Raw genomic sequence first — 26,803 nt, forward strand, 5'->3', positions numbered from 1 at the left:
TACACAATGGATATATGTCTGGATTGTGATAAGAGTTGTATGAGCCTCTAATAAAATGATTTAAAACAAGATCTAGTGTTCCTACCTCATCAGCATTTGTGGTGGTGGTGGTGGTGGTTGTGTGTGTGTTAATCACTTGTCATTTACACAGAGGTGCAATAGTACCTCATGGAAATTTTGATTTGTGTCTCTCAATTGGCTAGTGACTAAAAGCATCTTTTCAGGTATTGGTTGGACATCAGGATGTATTCTTTGGTGAAGCATCTGTTCACGTCCTTTGCTCATTTCTTGATTGGATTGTTTGTCATTTGTTGCATTGGTGAGGTGTTCTAATCTGTTAGAGACTAGCCCCCTTTCAGATGCATCTCCCACTCGGTGGGTTATTTTTCACTTTGGGGCAAAATCTTTTGATAAGCATAGTTGTATTTTAGGAGGTCTCAACTATCTAAATCATTTTCTGTTGTTTGTGCATTTTTAGTTGTGGTCTGATAATTTGTTATGCTGAGAATAAGGCCCCCTAGTTTTGGTCCTATAGTAACTGCCAGAAACTTTATAATTTTAGTTTTAACATTTAGGTCTTTGATTCAGTTTGAGTTAGTTTTGGTGCGTGGCCTGAGGTATGGATCCGGTTTTCATCTTTCTGCAGATAGATAACCAGTTTTTCTAGCACCATTTGTTAAAGAGACCATTCCTTACCCTTTGAATGGAGTTGAGCCTTTTGTCAAAGATCAGCTGCCCATAGATGGATGGATTTACTTCTGGATTCTTAATTCTATTCCATTGGTTTATGTGTCTGTCATTGAACCTGTCCCAGTCCGTTTCCATTACCGAGGCTGCAGAGCAAATGCTGACATTGGAAAGTCCAAGGCCTTGTACGTTCTTCTTTTATCCTGCATTTGACCTCTTTCCTTTCCATATGACGTTGGCTATTAGATTTCCATTTCATTACAGACTGTTTTTTAGCTCTAGATCAGCATTACATTATGTCTGTACATCACTCTGGGTAGTATTGACATTTTCATAATATTACCTTCCAATCATGAGCAAGGAATGGTTTTCCACCTGTGTAGGTCTGGAGCTTAGTTTTCTGAGCGCTACAGAGCATGGAGACTGACAAAGGTCCTTTACCAAGTATGTGTCTACATGTATGAAGGAAAGTCAATATTTTAAAGTTTGTCCCTCACAGAACAGGTCAATAACAAGAGCCATCGGCTTGCTATCAACAGTAGGACCACCACGGTCAGTAGCGGGGTCCACTGGGATCAAGCCTATACCTGGATTGTGCGGCTATGACACACTGACTGTCCTTCATTGCCAGTGGAGCAGGGCATCACCACTCACCCTGTTCAGAAGAGCAAGTGGCCCTTCAATTAGGCCAGTGGCATGCCATTTACCTATCTATCTATTTATTTATTTTAATAGAACCAAAAAACCTTTCTAAAATAATTTCATCGGTTGGGCAATTTTGGTGCTGAGCTGCCCAGCAAAACAATCTTCTACTGTTCCAACGTTGTGCCCGCCCTCTTCCCAGCAGCTAGACAGCGTTATACATCATCAGTGCAGTCTTTGTGTCTCTCTGGTGGCGGGAGAAGGCATATGTGATATAGCCCTTTCGATATCAGAACAGCCAATTCGTTATCTTTACCTCCCTAAAATGTGCTTGGGTACAAATTGTGAAATGTATCAGGTCATGTGTCATGTCTTGCTAAATCTGGAGTTTACGACCTACCAAACATGTAAACAACTGAGAACCGACAGGCTTTCCTTTAAAAACTGAAACAAAAGCACACCGTGTTTTAATCCAGTTGGCCGAGATGTGCTTATGGAAGGGTTAGACTATCACACAAAATCTACTACTATCACCACCTTAAAAGTTCACCTAGCAGCCACCGGGCTGCTGTCTGCCACGTCAGCAGTTTGAGCCCACCAGGCTTCATGTTCCTCCAAGGGCAGATCTGCTCTGTCCTATTGGGCTGAATGACTCAAAATCGATTCAATGGCAATCCATGGGGTTTGACTTGGTTTGACTCGGAGATAAGGTGGAGAGAAGGGCAGAAGGGACAAATAAATGAGGAAGCTCAACTTCCAGTGTCTTTTTCTTGGAGAAAAACTGAGCTTTGGTTCACCTGGACCCAGGGTGGCTTTTAAGGCGCTTCCATCACCAGTTCCCCAGGAGCAGATCCACCCATCACACACCTCAAACCTTTGAATGATTGAGTGGAATAGTCCAGGCTGCAGCAGAATGGAGTTGGACAAAAGATACGGAGAAGCCAACTGTTCTTTGAAACTCAGATAAAATCAGGTCGTAAAACTTGCAAGATCATTCGTAGGGTATCCTGACATGCTTATTTTACTGGTTGGTAATGTAGAAAGTATGTATAAAAGCCCCAGTGTTGTAGTGGTTACAAGTTGGGCTGCTAACCATAGGATCAGCAGTTCGAAACCACCAGCCTCTCAGAGGGAGAAAGACAGGGCTTTCTACTCCCCTAAAGAGTTACCATATCAGAAACTCACAGAGGCAGTTCTACCCTGTCGGCACCAACTCGATAGCAGTGAGTTTGGTATGTACGTACGTACACACACACACACACACACACACACACACACACCGCCCACCCACAGATGAGTTTGGGTATTTACATTTTAACATTTCATATCCTTTGACATGTAACTCATTAAAAAAAATTAGTATGCACACTCCTAAGTAATCAAGAGCTCTAAATTGCAGACTTAACCGTCTATTAGTTTCAAAAGAAACCAAATCACCTATTAATTATTAATTAGCCAAAAGTGCTTATTGAATACCTAGTACAATGTTTGGTTATGTGCTAGATGAGAATGTCACATAAAATATTGAGTCAGATGGCAATTTAAACTTGAACTCTCCCCATCCTCGCCCTCAAAAAGTTAAACCAGCAGGCAGAAAGCAAAACTGGATCCAGCAGCTTTTCAATTCCATTTCCTTCCCCAAGCCACTGTGGGACACAGCAAACAGCTGTTTTGTTGTTTTGTTTTCGATGCTACAGGTTGACAGATTTGCTTAAGACACGATCCCTGGACACAGGGAGCTAGCCCAGCAAGGACAAAATGCAGCTCAATTGCTGGGTAAAGACCAATCTTCCTTATGTGAGAAGTTCACAAAAAGTTGCTGTGGGAAGATTCAGGACAGCGGCTTTGTTTGTTCTGAAATGCATCACAAGAGTTCTGGACACGTACGATGGAAAGCCAGCACTGTAAACGGTTTATGCCACACAGAACATGCGATGACCAAGAGCCACCAGGCTGGCATCCACAGTGGGGCCACGCTGGAGAGCAGAGGGGTAACCACTGAGCACTGACAGGTGGCAGGGTTCCCAGGGGCTGTGACAAGTGCAGGCGAGGGGTGAGCAGTGGTGGCTTGAGAGCTTTCCAAGTGGAAAACGCCCCTGTAGATTGGCACCCCGGGAGGGAAGTGTAGGCGCTCAGCAGAGAGAACGGAAGTGTTCTCTGTGGTGTAAGGTACATGTACACAATGGGGAACAAGGAGAAGCTGGAACTCCAAGTAGAGGCCATAGTTGGATAGCCCAGCCTGCCAACGTTGGTGCATCGCCCTGGCGGGAACAACTGGAGAAGCACATCTGCTAAGCAGAGGAGGGAAGTAACTCTGCTTTTGAAAGACTAATCAGGTTGCAATGAACTGGATGAACTTCCTGACAGAGAAAACAGAGACACCAATCAGGAAGCCACGATGACTGGATGACTGTTTGCTTATCCATCCATTGATTTGTCAAAGAAACATCTCATGGCCACGTACTTTCTGCCAGGCACCGAGCACCGAGAGAGCTCATGGTAGAAAGCACGAGGCTCTCCGGAGACGGAGAACTAGGTGGGGAAGAAGGCATCACAGCGCAGGTGTCCATGAGCTCTGCTGCACGTGCTGAGGGTGTCCTAGGAGCCTCGGGAACTGAGGAGGCTGCCTGAGGAGGTGATGCTGGGGTTGTCTTGAGCAAGAGTTGGTCAAGGGAAGAAGAGCAGGGCAATCCAACCAGAAGGAACCAAACCAAACTCAGTGCCCTAGAGACCCGATAGGGCAGGGCAGAATGCCCCTATGAGTTTCCAAGACTAACTTTTTAAGGGAGTAGAAAGCTTTGTCTTCCTTCTGTAGAGCATCTGGTGTTTTTGAACTGCTGGCCTACCCCTTTCAACGTGTAGCCACGACACCACCAGGGCTCAGGTACAAAACGCAGAGCTCTCTAACAACCTAAAACACTCGGGTCTGCAAGGAGTTCTCCTGAAGCAAGTGACCTCTACATCAAGCCTCTTCAAAAATTTTAAATGATCAGTATTATAAATAAAATGATAATCACACTCACTTCTGTATTAAGCACTTAGCAGGTGCCAGGGACACACCTTCAGACATGGTAACACACATCTCTACAAGGTAGGCTTATTCTCAATTTTACAGACGCGCAACTTATTGAAAATGCTCAAGGACGTCACTTCTCAAGGTTACACAGTCAGCATTGAGTAGGAGATTCAAATCTATCTCCTTGTGACTTGAGAACCAATGTGAACGGAGCCTTGAAGGACACATGAAGGTATGTGTGTCTTGCGGGGGTGGCAGTTAGGGATTATGTAAACTTGATGGTACCTGAGTGGGAGGCGGGGGTGGAGTCCAACCTGTCACTCAGGTGCCTTTTGTATAAGAGAGAAATTGAGCAGAAACTATTCCTCTGTTACCTAATCCCCTTCCTGCTTGCCGGGACTCTGTCTGCCTCCAGGGGTGACTCCATGTGAATCGCTGATCCTGAGCTGTCTGCACCCTAACTTGTTCCCACAACTTGACCTTGGATCCACATGATTCCGCACCCACCAATCTATGACCTCCCTGCTTCCCCACTTCACCTTTCAGCGCTGTCAGCCAGCAGCTCTGTGAGTCTGAAGAGGGTCCCGACTAGAATCAGACCTATGCACTTGAGTTGGACTGCGCTGGGATGCCTTCTCCCACCCCCAAGCCCCCAACTCCAGCAAGCAGAAAGCAGTTTATTTGGAAAGAAAAGTACCTGATGTAGGAGGTGGGGACCCAAATAAGTTGCCCTTGGGATGCCTTTTTGATATAAAGTACTTTCTTAGACAACTATGCATGTCAATGGTTTGGCTTCTCTAGACAACACAGGGAGTCTGGCGTATGGAGCGCATGGCTGGGGACAAGGAAGGAAATGATGAGGGTAAGAGGCAGTTAAGGGTCAGGCCAGGCCTGGCCAGACCTGTGTTGTAGGTTGACAGGTGTGAACTTCAATCTGGAAACTCCACGAGCCACCGTGGACTCGCAAACATGACACAAGGGCAGGGAGATACATTCCAATGGAAGTGTGGCAAGTGGGGCCACACTGGCAATAGAGACACAACAATGCCGTGAGCGTGACACTGACCCAGGCTAAGGTCAGCAGTGGTGAGGGCAGGGGCAGCTGCTAACAGACTGCTCCGACTAGGAAAATTAGTACTCGATGTTCAAGCAGCTTGGGAGAGCAGTGGAGGGTGCCAAGCCCCCACAGAAGGAGCAGCAGAGGGCTGTGTGTGGCCCGGGGCAGCGGGTGCGTGCATTGGAGAGGGAGGGGAGTGAAGAAGTGAGTTCTGTTTTGGACCTGTTGAGCTGGAGATGCCTGTAAACCGCCAGACCCAGGAGTCAAGCAAACTGTCTGTCAATGTAGACTCCTAAGAAAAGTCTAGAGAGAAGCAGTTTTGAGACATATAGGTAGGCAGGAAAAGAAATCACCATCATAAGTTCTATTTTCAGCCACTGCATATGATTGTTTCTCAGCATGTTCACTTCAATCCTTTCAATGGCTAGACCCAAAACAAAGCAGCCAAATTCACCGTCTCGAAGAGAATTTGACTCACAGCAACCCCAATGGCAAGAGAACGGCCCCTGTGGGTTTCTGTGACTCTTTAAGGGAGTCAAAAGCCCCGTCTTTCTCCTGAGGATTGACTGGTGGGATTCGAACTTCCGACCTTGTTGGTTAGCAGTCCAACACATATCCCACTACATCGCCAGGGCTATTATCCCAATTCTAAGGCCTAAGGATGCTCAGGAATATGCCTAGCATATTCCTAGTAATGAAAGCGCCACGGACTTAAGCATTATGCCCTTTGTAAAACTAGCTACACGTGATCAAATTGACAAGAGCGACTCGGAAGATTAGACAAGAACTTCAGGGCCCGTGAGTTCATGTTAATCAGAGAGGGGCAACACGGAGAAGGAGGGGGCCAATACTTGCACAACTCAAAAGAATATAATCCATGCCACTGGATTGTACACATAGGAACCGGTGAGTTGGTGTATATTTTGCTGTGTATCTTCACAACAAAGACAAAATTAAAAAGGATCCATACACATCCACACCCGAGTTTCCCTGACATTTTGGACTGTGATATCCAGTGGAAACACATTTCACTTCACTGTGCAGCGTTCAAATTAAACTCACCCCCCTTGAGTCCATTCTGACTCATGGTGACCCTATAGGACAGAGTAGAACTGCCCTTGCGGGTTTTGAGACTGTAACTCTTTAGGGGTGTAAAACGCCTCATCGTTATTCCGCGCAGCAGCTGGTGGTTTCAAACTGCCGACCTCGAGGTTAGCAGCCCAATGCATAACCATCATGCCATGCAGTAAAAACACACTATTTCCCGGGGACACCGCGGATTGAGCTCACACTCATGCCTACAATATAGCCTTTGCTATTTTCTATTGCATGCTGTGTTTTAAGTAGGCTGTATGCAGTCCACTGAATTGACTTTGCCACCCACTCATGAAACCCCCAGTGTGAGCACTGCCGCCCAGGAGCCTCCCGCCTCAAGAGCCAGAATCGAGTGACCGCAGTGGGACTTAGGCAGCAGCAACATAGCGACGTCACAAAAGAGAAGAAACGTGGCGACGTCAGGCGTCGGGGATAAACCTCATTTCAGGCTGATTTTTAAGTCCTTTTTTTAATCGTTTAGGGGTTCATACAACTCTTATCACAATCCATACATAATTGAATTGTGTAAAGCACGTTTGTACATTCATTGCCCTCATCATTCTCAAAATATTTGCTCTCCGCTTAAGCTCTGACATCAGGTCCTCATTTTCCCCTCCCTCCCCACTCCCCCCTCCCTCATGAACCCTTGATAATTTATAAATTATTATCTTGCCCTGTCTCACGTCTCCCTTCACCCACTTTTCTGTTGTCTGTCCCCCAGAGAGGAGGTCACATGTAGATCCTTGTAATTGGTTCCCCTTTCCAACCCACCCTCCCTCTACACTCCCAGTATCACCCCTCACACCCCTGGTCCTGAAGGTATCATCCGCCCTGGATTCCCTGTGTTTCCAGTTCCTATCTGCACCAGTGTACATCCTCTGGTCTAGCCAGATTTGCAAGGTAGGATTCGGATCATAATGGTGGGGGGTGAGGGCGGAGTGGGGAGGAAGCATTTAGGAACTAGAGGAAAGTTGTATTTTTCATTGTTGCTACATCACACCCTGACTGGCTCGTCTCCGCCCCGAGACCTCTCTGCAAGGGGCTCGATTTTAAGTGTTAACTAGCTCGGATCATGCCGGGGGAAGCTGTCCCTTCAGCAGTGAGTTATTTACGGTCATCACAGTTACTTATGGGAACTGACGACATTTCGTCACCAAGTTTATCCAAAGTGTGGATGGGAAAGGGACAGCTGCACTTCTCGCTGGAGAATGCTGAAGCTGCTACAGTGATACAAGGTAGTAGGAGTTGGGCACCAGCCCAAAGAGAAGCGGGCCTGGGCTGGCATCTAGCTTGACATACTTCCAGCCCACAGGAATTGCAATAGCGAAGAAACGTCTGAGGAAGACGCTAAGGAATATGACAGTCAACATCTGTTCTGCCGGAAATGGTTTTGCTAGAGAGACTTTAGGAATTTGCCCCCCAAATGTATCAGAGACCCTAAAGTCTGCATTTGTCCCTCTGCTCTACTTCGGTGGTAGAGGGGACATGGGCCTCCCCACCACCTCCAGGCCTCACTCCGTCCACCCTTCCCTCCTCAGTTCTCATCGGGTCTCCTGGCCCTCAAACTTCTACTTGGAACTCTTCTTCATTAGCTTGCAGTGGAGAACTTCGTTGCCGCTTCACTGTTCCATCTCTTTCCCGGCTCCTTGGACACTACCTTTGGAGGGTTGGCAAACCTGGCTGCCTCCACCAGTTCCCCCGTTCTCAGGAACTAGATGATGGCTGTTGTAGGTGACTCCCAAGTCACTGTCCAGGGAGGACAGCCGCTTCACTCGGCCAGTGCTCTGGGGCCTCCACTCTGCTCTGTCACCACCTTCAACTTAGCACGGGCAGCCCAGAGTCACCCCTGCTGCCTCTGCCAGCTTCCTGTGCTGGGGATGATGACCTCACCACTGGTCCTAGGCTGATGCACACCAGCCACCAGCCGTCAAGGGAACGACAGCGGCACGTGGGGAGATGTTCCGTAAGTGGCCATGTTCTAGACTTAGAATGCATGGCTACTGCTTAAATCTCTGAAATGACGCTCAGCCTTCTAGTCTGTCCATCCCCTGCTTCCAGCCCATGGCTATACCCCTTCCTCCCCGTGTAGTCCCAGTGTATGTACTCTGCTGCTCAGGAACCAAACAACTAAACACCAAGGCTGAGGGTCTATGTCAGGTGCTAAATATTCACTTGGATTAGGGCCCATCCTCCCTCTTTAACCTTAATTCACATGCCACCTTCACTCACTGCCATTGAGTCAACGCCAACTCATAGCGACCCTACAGGACAGGGGGGGTAACTGCCCCTGTGAGGTTCCAAGACTGTAAGTTCACGGAAGCAGAAAGCCCCATCTTTCTCCCTTGGAGCGGCTGGTGGTCATACTGCTGACCTTGCAGATCACAGCCCAAGGAGTAACCACCACACCACCCACTCGGAGCTTTTGTTTAACCCTTTCTCCAATGAGATTTGCCTCCTAATAATGACCATCTATCAGATACCTCTCTACCATTGGTTGGTCTGTTCCCAACAGTACCTCCCCTCTGTTTCCTTCCATCTAAATCTGGTACATTGCTTAAGCTCTAACTTTAGTTTCTCTTTCTTCCTCAATTACATGTTCATTTTATTCAGCCTATGGCTCTTGCTCTCTTGGCTCAGAAATATCATTGTGGTAGTTACATAATCTGGTATCAACTTGTGGAGGGGTGGAGCCTAGCCTGTCAATCACATCACATGTTGATGACCTCATTTGGAGGCACCCCAGAGATAAATAGCTCACGGACGGCCAGATACACTCACTCCTTGTGAGACATTCCTGACAATGAGTCTGATGGAGCTACACTGAGGCAGCCAGAGTCCTGGAGCTGGAGAAGCCACGTGGAGACCCATGCCAGCGCTGAGATGCTTCTACCGTCACTGGATCCACAAGACTTTCCACCCACTGGCCTGTGATCTTCCTGCACTCGGCATCACTGCACGTGTTTTATGTGTTCTGAAGAGGAATTTATAGATTGGTATCGGACCTATGGGCTAATATCAGACTTGATCGGACAGGGCTGGGGTGTTTTCTCAATATTCAATTGCTCCTGTGTATAAAGTTCTTTCTTAGACACATATGAGTCTCCCTGGATTTGCTTCTATAGCCACCTGGACTACAGTAGATTTCCCCAATATAATGTTATCATTTTATTGGCCGCTCATACAACTCTTATCACAATCCATACACACATCCATGTGTCAAGCACATTTGTACATTTGTTGTCATCATTATTCTCAAAACATCTGCTTTCTACTTGAGCCCTTGAAATCAGCTCATTTCCCCCTCCCTCCCCCACCTTCCCTCCCTCATGAACCCTTGATAATTTATAAATTATAATTATTTTTTCATGTCTTAACACTGTCTGATGTCTCCCTTCACCCACTTTTCTGTTGTCTGTCACCCAGGGAGGGGGTTATATGTAGATCTGTGTGATTGGTTCCCCCATTCCCTCCCACTTTCCCCTTATCCTCCTGGTATCTCTACTCTTATTATTAGTCGTGAGGGGTTTATCTGTCCTGGGTTCCCTGTCTGTATCATACAAAATAACAAGGATAATGTTTGGTTCACACAGTTCCCCAGCGGTTTTTCTGTGTGATCTTCTTGAATCTAGAGTTAAGGCTTAAACGACTGCTCCTCTGAAAGGGGAGCCCTGGTGGTGTAGCGGGTTACACATTACGTTGCTAGCTGAAAAGTCAGCAGTTCTACTCCACCAGCTGCTCCACAGGAGAAAGATGAGGTCGTTTGCTCTAGTAAAGATTTACAGCCTTCAACCCTCAAAGTGGTATTTCTACTCTGTCCTACGGGGTCATTATGAGTCGGAATCCATTCAGCAGCAGAACATTTTTAGGCTGGAATCTTCATCTCATACCACTTTGCAGGAGCCTTCCCAGACAGGTAGTGCCAATAAAGCATCCTTTCCTCTAGGGTTTTACACAGTATTTTGCTGTCTATTATCCAATTAAGTATTACTGTACATTCTGGTTTAGAGGGAAGATGAGACTCCTGTCTCTCTCTTTACTTGGCTTCTTCAAACCTTAGTTTCCCTGTTTATATAAAAAGGTACCTGTCAGAATTGTTGGTTTGGGTTTTGCAATTGCTGTTAAAGATAAAACATCAACTCTATAATCAACTCCATGACCAATTGAGTGGGAGAGGAGAGAAAGCTTCCAGGCACATGCTGGTGAGTCGGCAAGGCTCTCTTCACAAATGAAATCCAGATGGTACACAGTCACTTCAACCATAAGGTTCTTGGAAGAAAGCATCAATAGCCACAGTCCATTAAGTCGACAAGGAACCGCATTATGCCTGAGTCAAAAGTTGAAAATCTGGGTGTTTTCTTTTTTCTTTTAGTAATATAATGGTCCTGGCATCAAGATTAAAAGCTAAATATGCCTGAATACAAAAAGCAAGTCCACTTACGTCAGTTTAAAAAACTCAATATGGTTCATCCCAGGAGCATATCAAACTAAGCAGGAGCCAAAACCTCACTACCAATTTCAGATACAGAAGAGCTTTGTAGCTGACACAGTCCACGTTTAGTAAGCCTTCATATCCCCAATACAGTTTACTGTATTAGAGCTTAAATCCTGAACACCCCATTTAGTGAGCCTTCATATCCCCAATACACTTTACTGTATTAGAGCTTAAATCCTGAACACCCCATTTTCAAAAGGCAGTGACAGCCCAGAATCCACTGGCAGATTCCCCACGTAGACCAAGCCTCCATTGACAGCTTTACAATCTCTAGCCAAGGACACGGATAATTCTTCCTCAGCCAGAGTGCCTTGGAAGTAGAACACCTCCACCTCCTCCAGCCAGCTCAGGGAGGGGCGGGCTTGCCGAGAGGCATGCTTGAGCGTGCCCTTGATGGAGTCCCTCAGGTCACACAGTCAGGAGTCATGCTGTATCAGTTGGGCCCTGACTGCCTTGGTCAGAAGGTCCTGGACCAATCTTGCAATCTCTTCTATCCAACAATGTGCATGTCCCAATGGTGGGCCCATTCCTGCATCTGTGATTGTGATGTATTGATTGGCCACCAGGCAAGATTTTGTGACAGTTCATTTTGCCCTCTCATGTCCTTTTTAAAGCTCTTTCTCTCACCAATCCTTAGATGTCACTCTGACCTTGTGCAAATGGCATCCCTCATCCAGGTAATGCATCTGTGTCTTTGTCTCTTTTAAGACAATAAATCTTCTCCTTAAATTATATTTGAGATTTGAGTCTCTTTTGTACTTTAGAACACTAAAAAGATAGCCATATGAATTTATATTGGACTTTAAAAAAAAGTTTAAAGCTTCTATTTTAAGCCAACTAAAAAGGAGGTGGGGGGGTGGGAAGACATGGGTGTGGGGTTAAGGGCACTAACCCACCCAAGGGGAGGGTATTGTTTATCTCTCCACAGGGAAAGAGACACCAGACTTCAACCCAGTGCTCCAAGACGTGAATGCAACATACTGGCATGAAGCAGGGAACCAATAGAGAGGTCTGAGGGGGTGGCTGCAATTCCAACTACATGGACAGCCCCCCATGCCTCACAGAAGAATTCACTTCAGAGGACAGCTCAGGGAGAGGGACATGTCTGATCAGAATACAGGGGAGCAAATTAAGGTGGAGGAAGAGAGAGTGGACATCCTGGCCCACCAAGCCTTGAGGACCATATTCCTGCTCTGAACAGCCAATGCACAGAGACGACCATATGGCCGGCCCCACTATGAGACACCAAGTCCGCACTTACCCATAGCCCCATGGGGGACAACACTGGAGACTTAGTGAGGGAATTCCGCCAGATCTGACCCCACCACACCGAGGCAAAACACTAAGTGCGTGCAACAGAACAGCCAGGGGAGCAGAGAAATGAAGTCCCCAGGGAATGCCAAAAATAGACTTTAGGGCCAGGGCGTGACACCCCATCAAACACAACCAGAAAGCACTCCTAAAGGTCAAAAAACAGACCTTGAACAATTTATAGGCCTTTCTTTTTTTTTTAATAGTTGTTTTTTGTTGCTGTTGTTTTCTTTTCTGGCTCTGTCTTGTTTTTGTACATATTATTACCTCTGCATGTCTATCTAGATAAGATAGGCTGGATAAACTGGAGAAGAAAACAACGGACTGATGGTTCGGGTGGGGGGCATGAGAGAGGGGGAGGTAGGGGAAAGGAAGTGGGTGTTAACAAATCCAGGGACAAGGAAACAACAAGTGATCCAAAATCAATGGTGAGGAGGGTGTAGGAGGCCTGGTAGGGCTTGATGAAGGGCAATGTAATGGAGAGAAATTACTGAAATCCAATTAAAGGCTGAACATGAAAGTGGGACAGAAGAAAGTAAAAGGAAATAGAAGAAAGAACTAGGAGGCAAAGGGCATTTATAGATGTCTTAATACAGGTATGTACATATGTAAATATACTTATATATGATGATGGGGAAATAGATCTACATGCATATATTTATAGGTTTATTATTAAGGTAGCAGATAAACATTGGGCCTCCACTCAAGCACTCCCTCAATGCAAGAACACTTCTATTAATCTGGCATTCCACGATCACTGAAGACAAAGTGGGTGCATAAGCAAATGTGGTAAAGAAAGCTGTGTCTGGGGTCTTAAAGGCTAGAAGATAAACAAGCGGCCATCTAGCTGAGAAGCAACAAAGCCCACATGGAAGAAGCACACCAGCCTGTGCGATCACGAGGTGTCAATGGGATCAGGTACCAGGCATGAAAGAACAAATAATCATATCATTGTAAATGAGGGGGAGTGCAGAGTAGAGACCCAAAGCCCATCTGTAGGCAGCTGGACATCCCCTTATAGAATGGTCACAGGGAGAAGATGAGTCAGTCAGGGTGCGGTATAGTACTGATGAAACATACAATTTTCCTCTAGTTCTTTAATGCTTCTCCCTTCCCCACTATCATGATCCCAATTCTACCTTAAAAATCTGGCTAGACCAGAACATGTACACAGGTACAGATAAGAGCTGGAAACACAGGGAATCCAAGACAGATAAACCTCTCAGGACCAATATTGAGAGTAGCCATATCAGGAGAGTAGGGGGAAGGGAGGGGGGGAGATAAGGGGAACCTATCACAATGATCTACCTATAACCCCCTCCCAGGAGGAAGAACAACAGAAAAGTGGGTGAAGGGAGACAGAAGTCAGTGTAAGACATGAAAAAATAACATAAATTATCAAGGTTTCATGAAAGAGGGAGGGTGGGAGAAGGAAGGAAAAAATGAGGAGCTGATACCAAGGGCTCGAGTAGAAAGAAAATATTTTGAAAATGATGATGGCAACAAATGTACAAATGTGCTTGACACAATGGATGGATTGTGATAAGAGTTGTAGGAGCCTCCAATACAATGATTTAAAATAACAATAAAAGGTTCTATTTTTAAAGGGTCAAATTAATTTTTTTCCTTTTACTTCATCTTTGGCAATTGCTCCATAGGCCTTTATACTCATGCCTATGAATTCAAGTGATGTTTTCAAAGTTTTCTGCACAGCATACGCATTCAGACTGGATCATGGCGCTTGTCCTGTGTAATAATTGGAACGCTGGCGCTGGATCAATTCGCAACAGCACACACTACAGCCACACACTCTGGCCTGAGAACTCCAGCCCCTCCTTAGCACTCATAAACTCACTGCCGGCAGACAGATGGACAGAACTGCCTCTGTGGGTTTCTGGGACTGTAACTCTCTACGGGAGCAGAAAGCGTCATCTTTCTCATGAGCAGCGGCTGGTGGTTTCCAACTGTTGACCTTTTAGTCGCAGCCCCATGCATAAGCCCTTAGGCCACTTGGGCTCCTCTTTAGCACTTATGGGCCGGCGACAAATCTACCAGCTAACCAGGAAGGCTGAAGACTACACTACTCATAGAGCAGGAGCTCCCTGGCAGCACTTTGGTGGCCACAATTCTGAAAGGCCGTAATTAAGGAGTGCTTTAGGAAAAATACATTGAGGAGCATGATCTGCTGAGTCCGAGGAGGTAAGAGCTCTCCTACGACGAGCCATCCCATGTGGACTGAGCCCCACACATGCCAAGAATATGTTGTACCACATTATAAATGGAAACCAGCTCCCCTGCAGACGGGATTCAGAATTTCATAAGTAGCCAATCTGTCCTCCTCTCACAGAAGCCATTTCAACCATTCAGTGCAAATTCTTACTAATTGCTTCTGAGGGTTGACATTTATAGGCTTTTTTGGGGGGGTATGAATTTGATCTTTAGTAGAAACTTATTAAAAACGTACAGTCTTTTGTTTCCGTGAGCCCATCTGCATTGACTACCAGTAAAATCCTCATGGAGATCCGAGAGCAAGCTACACTGTTTATCTGTAGATGAAATGTGTTAAAAATTAATAACGCGTACTTTCCTGTGTGGCTTATAGCTGAAGCAGAGATGTTAGAACACATTTCACAAGGAAAAAAGAATAAAAAGGCAGCCCTGTCCCTACTTTCCTCCCACCTCTTCCGTTTCCCAGGCTCCTAGACGCTTCGTGCTGCTGGAGTGGCGAGCTGGCAGCTTTTAGCGGGTTTTCAGCTCTGTATTGAGATGTTTTGGGGTCGGGGTGAGAGGAGAAGGGGCACTCATGATAATTGCTGTGGGATGGTGAAGATAAGGGGGGGCTCACCATGGGGTAAGATCTGAATTAGCCTCTGCTCATCCTTCCTCCAAATCAGTGTTTTCCAAAGGGGGCGATACCGCCCCCTGGGGACAGTGGAAGGTTCAGGGGGACTGCAAACGCAGATACCTACCCTTTATGGGCAATAGCACAAAAGGTTTTCATTGCCACGGGGTTTCTGGGTAACATTTTCTCCTGAAATGGCCAAGTAAGTTTGGGAGCTCATGCTCTAAATAAGTGGCACCAGCCATGCCACTTCAGGAGTCCCTGGGTGGCACAGACACTCAGCTGCTTGCCAAAAGTTGGTGGCTCCAACTGTCCAACCCACTGTGACCCACCTTGGGAGACAGGCCTGGCAGTCGATCTGCTTCTGGAGGGTCCTAGGCTTGAAAACCCAATAGAGCCTATTCTGTGCACACACCGGGTCACCAAGTCAGAACTGCTGGGAATCGGAATCACCATCACACACACACCTCATCACGACCATTACCATCACTAGCATTCTACCACCACCATCCCCATCACCACCATTACCATCACCATCACACCACCACCACCACCACTCCCATCACAACCATTACCATCACCAGCATACTACCACCACCACCTCCACCATCCCCATCACCAGTATACTACCACCACCACCACCAACAACAGCATGACAATCATGTGACCTGAGGCAAAAGAAAGCATTTCCCATTGAACCAGGATCTACCAGGCTCATTTCCTGTACCACAGATTAATCAAGCATTGTTTTTATGAACTGGGAATTGCTTTGTAAAAGATGGTTCTCTTCCACAGAGGCAGGAACATGGAGTCCACATTCTGTAGCTATTTGCTAAATCTGGTTTTCATCCGTTGCTTTTCTTTTTTTGGTTAAGCGTTAATGAAGACACCAGTGTTTGCCATTTGTTTTCTGTCGTGACCAGGCCACGAGCATTCGGAACAATATAACACTTTATATATTAGTTGTAAGTTTTAACAGGTCACGCTTGATTTTTTACATTGTAGTAAATTTTTTCCCTTCATTCAGTTGCAGTGCACAAGGAAACCTCAATCGCAAATACAATTCAAGGAGGTATCTTGAAAGGGACAAAGAGGACACAAAGACCTAGACACTCCACCCCAGTGAGGGAGGCTATTAGCATGTCATAAAGCCCTGGGAGGAGTCAGTGGGGACACAAGTAAAATGTGGCATGGAACAAAGGGAACTGTCACAAATTCAAGATAAGTGGCAGATCAATCGTCAGTTACAGGTGGGGCTACAGACTTGGACACCATACATTGTTAGAGGGGTTTATTGGACTGGTCTAGGACCTTCCCAACAAGACAGTCAGGGCACTCCAGATAGAGATCATTCGACTCCAACCAGGATCAACCTAGACAAGGCCCCCAAATCTACTGTCCAGTGCCCTTTGCCTGAAGCGAAGATTATTTGCATCCCTGGTTAACGATCAGGAGGAATTCAATGGAGGCTTACTCTGAGCGGGAACTCTGCAAATGGATTTGGGCTAGTGCTCCACAGCCTTCTGCAAATTGAAGTGCTCAGAATTTAAGCTCTAATACATCTCAAAGCTCATTCATGGCCACCGAGTCAAGTGCAGCCCCTAGTGCCACTGGAGGACAGAGCAGAACTGTCCCTTTGGGTTTTGGAGGCTAACTTTTTATGGGAGTAGAAAGTCTCATTTTTCTACAGTGAAGCAGGCTGGTGGTTTGGAACTCCTGACTGTGGTTAGCAGCCCAATGCATAACCCACTTTGATAAGCCACTCTGCCGCCACCAGGGCTCAACGTTATGAAAGGCAATCGGCTTACAGGTCCATGCCACCAGTTGCGTTAACTGCAGCCACCATGCTGTCATGTCTGTCAGACTAGACCTCCGGCTTCCTGGGCACAGAGGAGAACGCTGTGTTACCATTACAAAGAATTTTTTTCTTCTAAAGTAGATCGGCAGGCCCATCTTCCGAGGTACTTCTGGTGTGCTGAAACCACCAGCATTTTGGTTGTTAGGTGCTGTGGAGCCCCACATGCACCAGAACAAAGCACTGCCCAGCCCCGCACCATCCTCACCATTGTCCTTCAGTTTGAACCCAATGTGGTAGCCACTGTGTCCGTCCATCTTGTGGAGTGTTTTATGCCTTTGTTGTCACCTGCCACTTTCCCAAGTATGATGGGGAAAAAATCCAAACGCACTGCTATCAAGTCAATTCCAACCCACGGCAACTATAGGATGGGGTTGAACTGCCCTGTGGGCTTCTCAGACTGTCACTCTTCACCAGAGGTCCCTAGAAGTACCCCGTGAGAGCCCATTACACAAACAATCCAATTCATGGAGTAAGCAGAGCTGGCCAGCTGTGACAAATCTACATATTAATATGAGATTGCTACACACAGACTTAGCCTAGGCTGTTGCTAAGCAAATTGTACCGTCAATCTTGAATTACAAATGAAGGGGTGGGGTCAGATTTGACCCCAAGCTTCCCTTCTTCAGAGTATCCTGAAAACTCCTGTCTTTCTCTTTGTCCTCCTGGGTTGTGATTCCCAGCCAAGTCAGGACTAAAGGGCAGCCACGCCCCTCTCCCGTGGCAAGGTCACCCGGGAACAGCTAACCAGATGCAGATCCCATTCACCGTGGCAATGCCCTTCTTTATGCCTAACAAAAGCCCAGAAAACTCACAGAACTGGCCGCTTTTATAGAAGTAGCTTTGACATACAACACTCATTTAAATAATTATGCGTGGTCACCCAAAGCCAGGCTTGTCTTTGTTTAGTCTGCCGGCTCTTTTCCTGATTAGAGACCTGACCTCATCCTGTTAATTAATGCAAAGCTCCAGGCCGGCTCTCATTTACCCTCTAGCCACACTCCCACAAGAGGGTCATTTGGTGCTCCCAGGGCCACTGCTGAACTGCTGGCGCTGGAGAAAACAGGCAGCCGAGGCACAGAGCCACCAACACAGTGGCAGGCTCGCTGAAAGAGCCGAGAGCCGTTTACATGTCTGGTTCTCCAGAAGTCCACACCGCTGGGCCCAGGGAGTGGTGGTGCCCCGCTCAAGCCGTCTGCCAAGGTGGCCTTTTGAACCTGGAGCCCTTAAGAAACGGTTTTCCTAAAGTCCCCTTTCAGCCAAACAATAGTGCCAATAGTGCTTCAGCTTAGCCAAACTCACTGTCCTTGAGCGGATGCCGACTGATAGCGACCCTATAGGGCAGGGTAGAACTGCCCCAGTGGGTTTTTCGGACTTCAGGTCCATCTTTCTCTCTCAAAGCTGGCTCATGGTTTCAATCGTGTTTTGCCTGGGGCACTGGGCTCCTTTAAGGGCTTACAATAACCTCCAGAAGAGGAGATGAGTCCTGGTGGCACAGTGGTTAAGCACCGGACATTGAACCTCAAAGTCAATAGTTTGAAACTGAGTCCGCTGTGTTAGAGACAGACCAGCCTTTCTATTCCCCACAGGGTTACAGTCTCGGAAACTGACAGGGGCAATTCTACCCGATCACTATGAGTCAGCATTGACTCGATGTTAAATTGGTGTTTGGTCTTTTGGTTTTCAGAAGACAAGGAATCCAGGTGGCAGTGATTAAAGCACTCTGTTGTGAGCTGAAAAACACCTGTGTGGTTTGAGCCCCCCAGCCACTACACTGGGGAAACTGCAGCAGACCATCTGCTTCTGTGAAGACACTAGCTTGGAGGCCCGGTGGGCACCCTCCTCTGTCCTTACAGGGTCTCTGAGTGGGAACTGACTCACTGAAAGTAGGCTTAGTCTGGGGTTTCAGGAGACTCCCCTGCCCATAGAATCAGCTGCCACTGTCCCCTCTTAGGAGCGTCTTCCTGATAGCTTGGAAGTGTGGGGCACCCACCATCTGGATTCCAGAAAAATTAGGTTGCTGCTGCCTGATACACAATACATCTACTTTAATACTAATTGCCTGTCCCCGGAGAAAGACATCGCATTTGGTAGACTAGAGGGGCAGAAAAAAGAGGAGTCCTCAAGGAGATGCACTGACCCAGTGGCTGCCACAATGGGCTCACGCAGGGGAACATTGGTGAGGAGGGCGCAGGGCAGGGCGGTGTTTGGTTCTATTGTGCACAGGGCCATTCTGGGTGGAGTTTCATTGACATATAAGGCTCATACCATACCGTTTAATGGTTCAAACATATTAAAAAGAGTTGTGACATCCCTTTTCTGCATTCTTGTAGTCATAATTATTAGTGCCCCCACTCCCCCTACCTCCCTTGCCATAACCCTACGAAGTCATCAACCCAGTTACTGTCTCTGTAGATTGACCTATCCTGAATTTCAAAGACCAAAATCATACAACCCCCCACACAATAATTACAAGAGAATACACAGCAAGATCTTAATCTAGAATAAAGCAGAGAATAATAATAATTTGTAAAAACTAGTATCAATTTTAAATGGTTCAAAAGGGAGAACAAATGATAAGTTGTTAAGTTTTAACCTAACTACATCAGCACCTAGAAGCATCATGGAAGAAAGGCCTGGGGAACTGCTTCCTAAGACTCAGTCACTGAAACACCTATGGAGCAATCACTATGGAAGACAGTCTGGCGTTTCCTCAAAAAACTGAACACAGGACTCCCATATGACACGATCAAGCATGTACAGCACGACACCATTCACAATCATCAAGGACAAACATAACCAAAATGTCCATCAGCTGACGACTGGGTAAGCAAAGTGTGGCATATCCATCCAGGGGAATATTACTCAGTCATAACGCAGATTGAAGTTCGATACATGTCACATGTGGGCGAACTCTGAGGGCACTGTGCTGAGCAAAATAAGTTGATCACCAACAATAAACACTGCATGCTATCGCTTACAGAAACCAAGAGTGATTAATAATTACCAGGGGCAGAAGAAGAGCCCTGATGGTGTAGTGGTTGTGCGTGTTAGGCTGCGAACCATAAGGTCAACAGTTCAAAACCACCAGCCGCTCCAAGGGAGAAAGTTGAGGCTAGTTACTTCCATAAAGATTTGGACTCAGAAATCCACAGGGGCAGTTCTACTTTGTCCTATTGGGTTGCTATGGATAGGGAATCAACTTAATAGCAGGGAGTTTGGGGAGTTTTTAGGGACAGAAGGGAAGGGAGGAAGGAAGAAGGCTTATACTTGGAGTGCATTGTAGGTTAAGGGTGGTGGGATTGAGGATGAGTGTGTAGTCGGGAAGAACGCCATCGATGTCAATGAAGTGTGTGTGTGGAAACTGATGAGCTGCTTACTGTCTGTGCTGTCTGTTATGGGGCACAGACAGGCAACGCTGTCACGCAGGGTCACCATGACTCCCGGGCAATGGGTTTGCCTCCTAGTAACAGATAAATAAGTCAGCACGATCTTACATTACACCTCTCTGAATATTTTAGTTTAAACCAATGCTAGATTTAAACTAAAGACAACAACATCCCTCCAGCAGCAAGCATTCTGAAACCAGGAAAGCATTTGCAATGAGGAGAACTCGCAAGACTCACTGTTGTCCAGTGGATTCTGTCTCAGAATCTAGAAGGTTTTGGTGGCTGTAAATCCTGAAGGGAACAAATGGCATTTGAGGAGGTGGTTTTAAAGACTAAAGCCTCCCTCAGCATCTACTGCTTCCAGCGCCTCTTGCACAAACTGCAGAAGTCAGCACATTGCAGGCTGATTCATTGTTTGGCAGTTAAGGCAGAAGTGAAACCCCTATCTAGAGCAGTGGGTCTCAACCTAGTGCCACGACCCGACCCTTTCACACAGTTCCTCATGTAATGGTGACCCCAACCATAACATTATTCTCGTTGTTACTTCATAACTGACATTTTGCTACTGTTATGAATCGGGTGACCCTGTGAAAGGGTCGTTCGCCCCTCACAGGGGTGGCGACCCACAGGTTGAGAACCGCTGCTCTAGCACGCTGTGAACTGTGGGAAGATAAAGACGCTGACAGCACCAGTGTTGTTGTTTGGCTCCCCCAGGGACACATCCTCATCTTCCGGGCCAGCCATTCTGCGTAAACAAGTTTCTTTGAGAAATATACAAAGGCATGAAAAAGGAGAATGTATTGAAAGCGCTGGGGGAGAAGGCTATTCTGTTCAAAGTTTGAGATGAAATTCAAAGGCAGGATGTGCAAGATTAGTGGTCGCAAATGGGAAGGAATGAGTCTGAGTAAGACAGAATGTTTGCCAACAAAAACCCGGGTGCCTGAGGTTAAATTTCCACTAAGCTCTCAAAAAATACAAAAAGCTGAGTAGCTAGTAAACAGTGGCTCGTTGTTCCTCCAGTTACTCCCCATAGTTTCCCCTCCAATAAAGTTTCTTTTATTTTGGCTTTTTTTATTGTTTCTTTTATTGCAAAGGTTGCACTTGTCAGTTTTTTTTTCTTGTCAGTTCTTTTAACTCTAAAATCCAATAATATCCACAGTAAGAGACCTACCATTTCTTCTAGGAAATAAATAGTAAACTCGCAGATGATCTGCAGGGACTTTTTCAGACTTGCCAAGGAGCAGTCCATCTTCAGGACTGATACTTGAGCCCTGGTGGTGTAGAAGTGGTTACATTTTGGGCTGCTAACCCACAAGGTCAGTAGTTTGAAACCAGTAGCGGCTCTGTGGGAGAAAGACAAGGCTTTCTACTTGCATAAAGAGTAAGCCCACAAGGACAGTTCTATCTTGTTAAGTGGAATCACTGAGTTGGTTGGAATCGACTCATGGCAGTGATTATTTAAAAAAAATATTTTTGAGTTTGAAGGCTGATACTTAAAGAGTATCACACAGATCAAAGGTAACAAGAAATGACAAACACCTCCACCTTTGCCTCAAGGCTTATAAGAGAACCTTCTCAGGGCTTTCAGCCATCCTGGAACACATTTTCTCAAGAAAACCCTTGCTGTTCCAGGTCTTCCCCGTTAGCATCAGCAGCCAGCACTGTCAAAGCTTATCTTTTGGGAATTTATAACCCAAAATGGATGTAGGGTAAACCAAGCCAGTTCTCATTTTCAGTGTGCTAGTAGGAAAAGACAGAGGTTCTGATCATGCCGTTGCTCCGGAATTTTACAATTGCATTTTCGAAGACTCCATGGGCACAGGCAGAGCTATAGTTCCAGGAGGGGTGATGGCCAATGAACAGGCCAGATTGTCCCCAAGCAGCACTGAGAGACGAGATCGCACTACTCCAAAAACAACTAAATAGCCAAACCCTGGGCCACAAGATAAGGAGCCCTGTGGTGTAGTGGTTACCATTTGGGCTGTGATCTAAATGGTTGGCAGTTCAAAGCAACCAACAGGCTCTGCAGGAGAAACACTGTGCTTTCTACTCCCATAAAGTTACAGTCTCAGAAACCCACAGGGTTCTCTATGAATCAGCATTGACTCCATGGCAGTGAGTTTGGGTTTTTTGTTTTTTTTTTGGGGGGGTGGCAAGATAACTATCCAGCCTCTTTCTAGAATAACCAAAGGATAGAATTCAAGGCCAGGGCAAATTGAAAAAAAAAGATCAAATCAAAGTAAAGGTCAAAGTGTTTCTTAGGGAGTCTTCCTAACCTGTCTAGTACTTTATGAGACAAAGACAAACAAACAGAAAACAACCACCAAAAACCTCACTGCCATCTAGCCAAAAAGCCACATCTTTGGCTTGGGAGCAGAAAGCCACACCTTTCTCCTTCTGCATAGCTGGTGGTCGAACTGCCAACCTTGCAGTTAGCAGTCCAATGTCACCAGGGCTGAAATACAACGTGTATGTGCGTGGAGGGTGGGGGTTCTACTCTGTCCTTTGGAATCATTGGGAGTAGGTACCAAGATTCGTTTTGATAGATACAATGGAATTTTGGACAAACGTTTCTAGGAAAATACAGGCAGGGACCGGAGTGGGGTGGGGGCAATGTTATCTGAGAATATTTTTAAAGAGTCATTGTCATCTAAATGAACCTTGGCAATTAGATCCCATGGTGGGCTGTAGAGGAGCCCTGATAGTGTCCTGGTTACGAATTGGGCTGTGATCCTCAAGGTCAGCCCCACAGAAGAGACGGGCTTTCTACTCCCATAGAGTGACAGTCTCAGAAACCCACAGGGGCAGTACTACCCTGTCCTATAGGGTCAATAGGAGCTGGCATCGGCTCGATGGCAGTGAGTTTTGCTTTGTTTTTAATAGGAAATAGTAGAAATGTGGCATTAACCCTTCTGCACCCAGGACCAGCTTATCTCACTTTAAAAACATTTCATTGGCATAGGTGACCGAGTCTGACTTAACCAAATACATACTTTAAGGGAAAATGGTGCCAGGACTTAAAAACATTAATCCTAAATAATTATATGTGTCTATGTTTGAAGAGAAACAAAACGTAATGTCGGCAGTGAAGAAAGCAACTATCCGATGTCTTTGGTTCAGGTTGTGGTAACCCGGGGTTCTGAGACATTCCTGCGCCTTTGTTTCTCTGAGCTGAAGGGCAGGTACAAGTGCAAGTGCTGCCAATGACGAAATCAGTGGAAATCTAAGATGAGAGGTCAAGGGGAGCCAGGCACAATACCTACTCCCACCCCTGACTAAGGGAACCGGAAATGCAAGTCGTCTTGTCACAGGCTCATAAGCATTTTTATGTAAAATATTCATAACAATTTGATCCCTTCTTTCTGAATATAAGCTCAAACACTATACACACTGCCCCGAACCCCCCGACCATCTTTCCGGCTCTATGAGGTTAACCTCATCTCAGGATGTCTTGGAACGTTAATGCTTTAAAGCTGCCTCTGTTTGGAACAGAGTGGGAGGGGGGAGGAGGGAGGGAGGCGAAGAAGCTACCAAGGACTCTAGGTTGGGTTACACATGGCAACCCATTCGGTGTCCATCAAGTGCCCTGGATCTGACTGGCATTTCACACGGCAAACCTTCCTCTCCACCTGCCTTTGTAACTAGTTGCAATCAAGTATCATGCAGTTTTCAACACAGCGCATCATATATTTTCAGGATGACTACATCAATAAAAAAGAGCCGTGCAAGCCCGCGCACCCACCCTCTGTCTCCTTCCATAAGCAGGACTTTAGGGTCACTTCGAATGGAGGTTAAGAATGGAGGCTAAGCGGAAAGAAATCCGTTTAAGGAGCTTGCAAGCGTACCTCCCACCACCCCACCCCACCCTCCGACCGAAACCGCGCTCGGACGTCTCCAGGCTGGCCGAGGGTCGCCGCGCCCTCCCCGCGCTCCGCCGCCCCGGCCCGAGACCAGTGCAGAGGCAGACCGGGCCCGGGCGCCGCAGCCCCCCGCGGGCACCGCCACGGCCCCCGCCGGCTTCTGGGCAGCGCGGCGAGGAGCCGGAAGCGGATCCTCCGCGGGCTTCCTGCACACCTTAGGCCATCCGGACCTTGGCCGGAGGGGCAGGCTCCAGGTGGGCCGGGCGCGCCCCGGGCCCGCGGCCGGGCTTCCTGCGGCTCGCTCGGCGGACGAAGGCGCGCACGCCCCGGGGCCGCCGCTCCGCCCCGCCCCGCCCGGCTGCGCCCGCGCCCGCGCCCAGCGCCCAGCCCCCGCCGGGGCCGCGGCTTGTCACTCACGGGCTCCCGCGGCCGGCGGGCGGATGGGCGGGCGCGCGACCTGGCCCTGGTCGCCGGCTCCTGGCCGCCGAGCCCCGGCAGCCTGCTGTTACTTCCCGGTGAGGCGCCCTGGGCGCCGCGCCCATGTCCCGGGGCAGCGGTTGGCTCGGGCAGCGCACGCAGACGCGGGGAGGAGAGCCGGCCTCCCGCCTGGGTTGTGCCCGGCCTGCGCTCGGGGTCCTCGGTTCCAGGGGGCTCTCCGGTGGGTCATCTCCACGCTCGGCGCGGCCCCTGCGCAGAGCGACATCTGGGCTCCATGAGCCGCGGGGCGGACACAAATCCTGCCTTAGGGGTGGCCCAGCCCTCGCGGCATTCCCGAAGCCGGCCCGACGGCTGATCCTCGCACAAAGAGCAGGGGCGCCCACCCGCGAGTTTGTGGCCGGGTCCCGGAGATTTCCGCGGTGCGCGGGCTGCAGCTGGCCGGCCAAGCTCCCGGGCTGGGCCAATCGCAGCACGGGGCTGCCCGAGGCCCTTTGGCAGCCCGCGCCAGAACCCAGGTCCTGCCCAGCCCTGCGAGCCCAAATGCAAACACCGGCCCTCCCGGGGAAAGGACTTTAGCTTGATTGGGCCGGCCTCTGTTCTTGATCACTTCGTCACCGAGGCAGCGGGCGCAATTCCCTAAAGGTGAGCACCGGGAAACATCTCTGCCTTTACTGGACTCCAAGCGAGTCAGCAACCGCCGGCTGAGAAGGATGGGCTTCTACGTCTCTCTGTCAACGTAATGGGAGGCTCCCTCTTGACCTACCTTCCTTCCAGAACTAGTGCTTCTCAGGTGACAGGCCGAGGACAGAGTCAGAAAAAAGCCCGAGATGTCCGCACTCATGGCCCATTAGTGGAGGGAGCGAAGATAAGAAAGCCAACGATACCAACCCAAACCCACTGCCATCGAGGCGATTCAGACTCAGTGACCCTGTTTGGCTTTTTGCGACTGTAAATCTTTTCAGGAGCTGAAAGCCTCATCTTTTTCAAGAGCGCCTGGCGGATTTGAACTCCCGACCTGGAGCTTAGCAGCCCAGTGTTACCCAACAGTGACACCAGGGCTCCCTCAAATACCAGCCGGTAGACTGCAAAATTGCTAGGAGAGAAGCCTGTGTGTCCAGAGGGTGGGTTATAGAGCATAGAAGTGGGTTTTAAATCAGTCTAGAGAATCAAGGAAGACTTCCCAGAGCAGGGTGCATTTGAGTTTGGAAGGCTGAGCAGGTATGAAGTAGAATAAAGTGAGAGGCAAGGGGAAGACGCAGCCTTCTATTTGGCTTGAGCGAAGCAAAAGCGAGAGGTGAAGTTACCCAGGGTGGCAAGTGGTCAGACCACAGGGGTCTTGTCTGCTAAGCTAAGCTAAAAGCTGTAGGACTCTAAAGAGTTTTCTCAAAAAGCAACTCACTCCCATCGAGTCAATTCTGACTCTAAGTGACCCTAGAGAGCAGGGTAGAACTGCTTCTGTGGGTTTCTGAGACTATTTACAGGAATAGAAAACCTCATCTTTCTCCCAAGAAGTGGTTGGTGGTTTCAAACTGCTGATGTTGCAATTAGCAGCCCATTGCATAATCACTAAAGCACCAGGGCTCCTGGTAATTTCTCCACCTAATACTCTTTAAAAAGGAGCCTTGGGGACATCCTGCCAACAGTTCAAAACCACCAGCTGCCTCTCAGGAGAAAGATGGGGCTTTCTACTCCCATAAAGAGTTACATCTTCAGAACTCACGAGAGCAGTTCTACTTTGTCCTGTAGACGTGCTGTGAGTTGGTATTGAGTGGATGTCAGTGGCCTTCGTTTTGACTTAGTAGGCAGAGACGGTCTGTGTTTGGGTCTGTATTTCAAAGACTACTGTAGAAAGATGCCAGTCTGGGCAGGGAGTGGAGGTAAGAGTCAGGATAGGAGACTCCCAAGGTCTTAGAGCAGAAGGATCTTTAAGGATTGATGCCTGGTAACAGGAGAAGAGGGAGGCTCCATCCGGATTTCTGACCTGGATAATGGAGTGGGTAGAGGGTGCCACTCACTAAGAAAGGAAAATGGAGAGAAGTGGACCAGGAAGAATGACTGGAGGTTAGCCAAGTGGAGTTTGTAGTGCCTCTGGATATCCCAGGAGTCCCTGGGTAAGGCA

The 26,803-nt window shown here is 47.7% G+C and overlaps 1 protein-coding gene across 3 annotated transcripts in view; it reads right to left on the minus strand.

Annotated features, from left to right (window-relative positions):
* Positions 1 to 25,216, minus strand: part of TRIM2 (tripartite motif containing 2) — a 131,586-nt gene extending 106,370 nt beyond the window's left edge. Inside the window, exon 1 of one of the 3 annotated variants that reach the window (XM_075543682.1) lies at positions 24,664 to 25,216. In XM_075543682.1, coding sequence (XP_075399797.1) covers positions 24,664 to 24,788 — 125 coding nt within the window. In that variant the 5' untranslated portion in view covers positions 24,789 to 25,216. The remainder of the gene's footprint in view (positions 1 to 24,663) is intronic. The other 2 variants (XM_075543684.1, XM_075543681.1) reach the window with 2 other exon arrangements.
* Between the last annotated feature and the right edge of the window lie 1,587 nt (positions 25,217 to 26,803).

The sequence above is a fragment of the Tenrec ecaudatus genome, chromosome 3 (assembly GCF_050624435.1).
Source record: "Tenrec ecaudatus isolate mTenEca1 chromosome 3, mTenEca1.hap1, whole genome shotgun sequence".
NCBI classification, from domain to species: domain Eukaryota; kingdom Metazoa; phylum Chordata; class Mammalia; order Afrosoricida; family Tenrecidae; genus Tenrec; species Tenrec ecaudatus.